Raw genomic sequence first — 2,383 nt, forward strand, 5'->3', positions numbered from 1 at the left:
CAGACCTGAAGGAAAGGCAGGTGCTTAACTAACTGAGCCACCCAGGTGTCCCTTATTTTTATTTTTATTTATTTTTGTTCTTTTTTAATTTAAATTTTGTGAGCTAAAATACAGTGCAACATTGGTTTCTGGAGTAGAATGTAATGATTCATTACTTACATATAACAGTGCTCATCACAACAAGTGCCCTCTTTTTGGAGAACTCCCATCCTGTCTTCCAGAGTGGCTGTACTAGTTTGCATTCCCACCAACAGTGTAGGAAGGTTCCCCTTTCTCTGCATCCTCACCAACATCTGTTGTTTCCTCAGTTGTTAATTTTAGACATTCTGACTGGTATGAGGTGGTATCTCATTGTGGTTTGATTTGTATTTCCCTGATAACAAGTGATGTGGAACATATTTTCATGTGTCTGTTGGCCATTTGGATGTCTTCTTTGCAGAAATGTCTGTTCATGTCTTCCACCCATTTCTTGACTGGATTATTTGTTCTTCAGGTGTTGAGTTTGGTTAAGTTCTTTAAAGATTTTGGATACTAGCCCTTTATCTGATATGGTCCTTCATCCACTTTGAGTTTATTTTTGTGTATGTTGTAAGAAAGTGGTCGGTTCCATTCTTCTGCATGTGGCTGTCCAGTTTTCCCAACACCATTTGTTGAAGAGACTAAGACAGTTTTATTTATTAAAGAAAACTAGCCCATCACTCAGTGAGGGATATTTAAGATGATGGTGGGCTTTATTGTAATAGTTCCCTAACCAAAATTATTGAATTCTCTAGAAAATTATCTTGCCTCGTATCTTATTAAGATAGGTTGTGGTGGAACTTGGTTCTCTCTGACTTCTGATTTATATTTTATGGGCAGGTATTTCAGTCCCAAAGACTTTCCTTAAGGCAGTCTTCATCTCCTTGTTCCTGAGGCTATATATTAGAGGATTGCAGAAGGGTGTTATCACAGAATAAAATAAGGTCACAATTTTCTGCACTTGCACAGGGTGTCCTGATCCAGGACTAACATACATCACCATAATGGAGCCATAAAACAGGACGACAACAGCCAAATGAGAAGCACAAGTGGAGAGAGCCTTGTGTTGGCCAGCCCGTGAGGGCATCCGCAGCACAGTCAGAATCACCAGAGCATAGGAGCAAAGAATAAAGAGGAAGGTGCCAATCATGAAAATAACATTGAAAGTAGAGTAAAGGAGCTGAGTGATGGTGTCTTCAGAACAAGACAGCGTCATCAGAGGGACAGGGTCACACAAAAAATGGTTGATGGTATTTGGGCCACAGAAGGGCAACTGTGAAATGAGAACAACTGGAGTTAGGAATAGGATGAGCCCACCCGACCATCCGAAGATGATAAGGCCGGTGTACAGCTGTTTAGTCATGATGCGTGGGTAATGTAGAGGACGACAGATGGCAAGGTACCTGTCAAAGGCCATGATGCAAAGGAAGAAGCCCTCATCACACCCAAAAGAGAAGAAGAAGTAGAACTGTGTGAAACAGCTCACAAAGGAGATTGACTTGCTTGTGGACAGGAAATTGGCCAACATATTAGGGATGGTCGTGGTGACATAACATATTTCTAGGAGAGAGAAATTGCCCAAGAATATGTACATGGGGGTGTGAAGATGCCGGTCCCACAGCACAGCATAGACAATGGCCGTATTCCCCATCAGAGTCAGGATGTAGATTACTGAGAAGAGCCCAAAGTACAGGAGCTGCATTTCTGGGCTTGAGGGAAAGCCCATGAGGATGAAGTGGCTAATGGAGTTGGTGGTTTCTGTGCTGGACACATTCTTTGGTTTGGAAGACATGGAGATGACTTGGTTATTATACTTTAATGGAGTATGCTGGTTCTTCCTGAAAACACCAAATTCTTTTTTTGATAAAGTAACAAACAGTGAGGTTTCTGTTAAAGCAACAAAGCTGTCATCATCATAACCTGTTCCCCAAGAGTATGATTTCATTTTGATAAGATGTAAATAATAATATAAATAAAAACATGGTGTGGGGCAATCATTAAGTTAGTCAAGATACTGGATTACATATTAGGAGTAGAAAATTGAAAATTCTTTCTAAAGTATAATGTAAAATTAATTTGTTGTAATTAGTAATATTGATAAGAATATCAAATGAAGTACTACTTTTATTAAGACATTTCAGAAAGTTCTGTCTCACTGAGATACAGTGAAAGGGCACAGGGAATACTCCTTTTTGTGCTTGCTTATGGTATTATAAAGTGATGACTAAAATAGTTCTCTGGTTCATTAGGTAGTTCGTTATATGACTAGACATGTTTGCTACGTAAAAAATGCTTTCTCTTTATTCAGCCTGTTGGATTCAGCTCCACAGCATGGGGAAGAGCCTTACGCTTTGGCACCTAAAAT

At 39.7% G+C, this 2,383-nt stretch overlaps 1 protein-coding gene across 1 annotated transcript; it reads right to left on the bottom strand.

Annotated features, from left to right (window-relative positions):
- Nucleotides 1–841: 841 nt before the first annotated feature.
- On the bottom strand, nt 842–1,810 carry LOC123786291 (olfactory receptor 11G2-like). The gene has a single exon (XM_045788540.2). The coding sequence runs from the start codon at nt 1,808–1,810 to the stop codon at nt 842–844; it is 969 nt and encodes a 322-aa protein (XP_045644496.2).
- Nucleotides 1,811–2,383: the final 573 nt, after the last annotated feature.

Source organism: Ursus americanus, chromosome 4 (assembly GCF_024610735.1).
Source record: "Ursus americanus isolate L20-20 chromosome 4, mUrsAme1.1.p, whole genome shotgun sequence".
In the NCBI taxonomy this organism is placed as follows: domain Eukaryota; kingdom Metazoa; phylum Chordata; class Mammalia; order Carnivora; family Ursidae; genus Ursus; species Ursus americanus.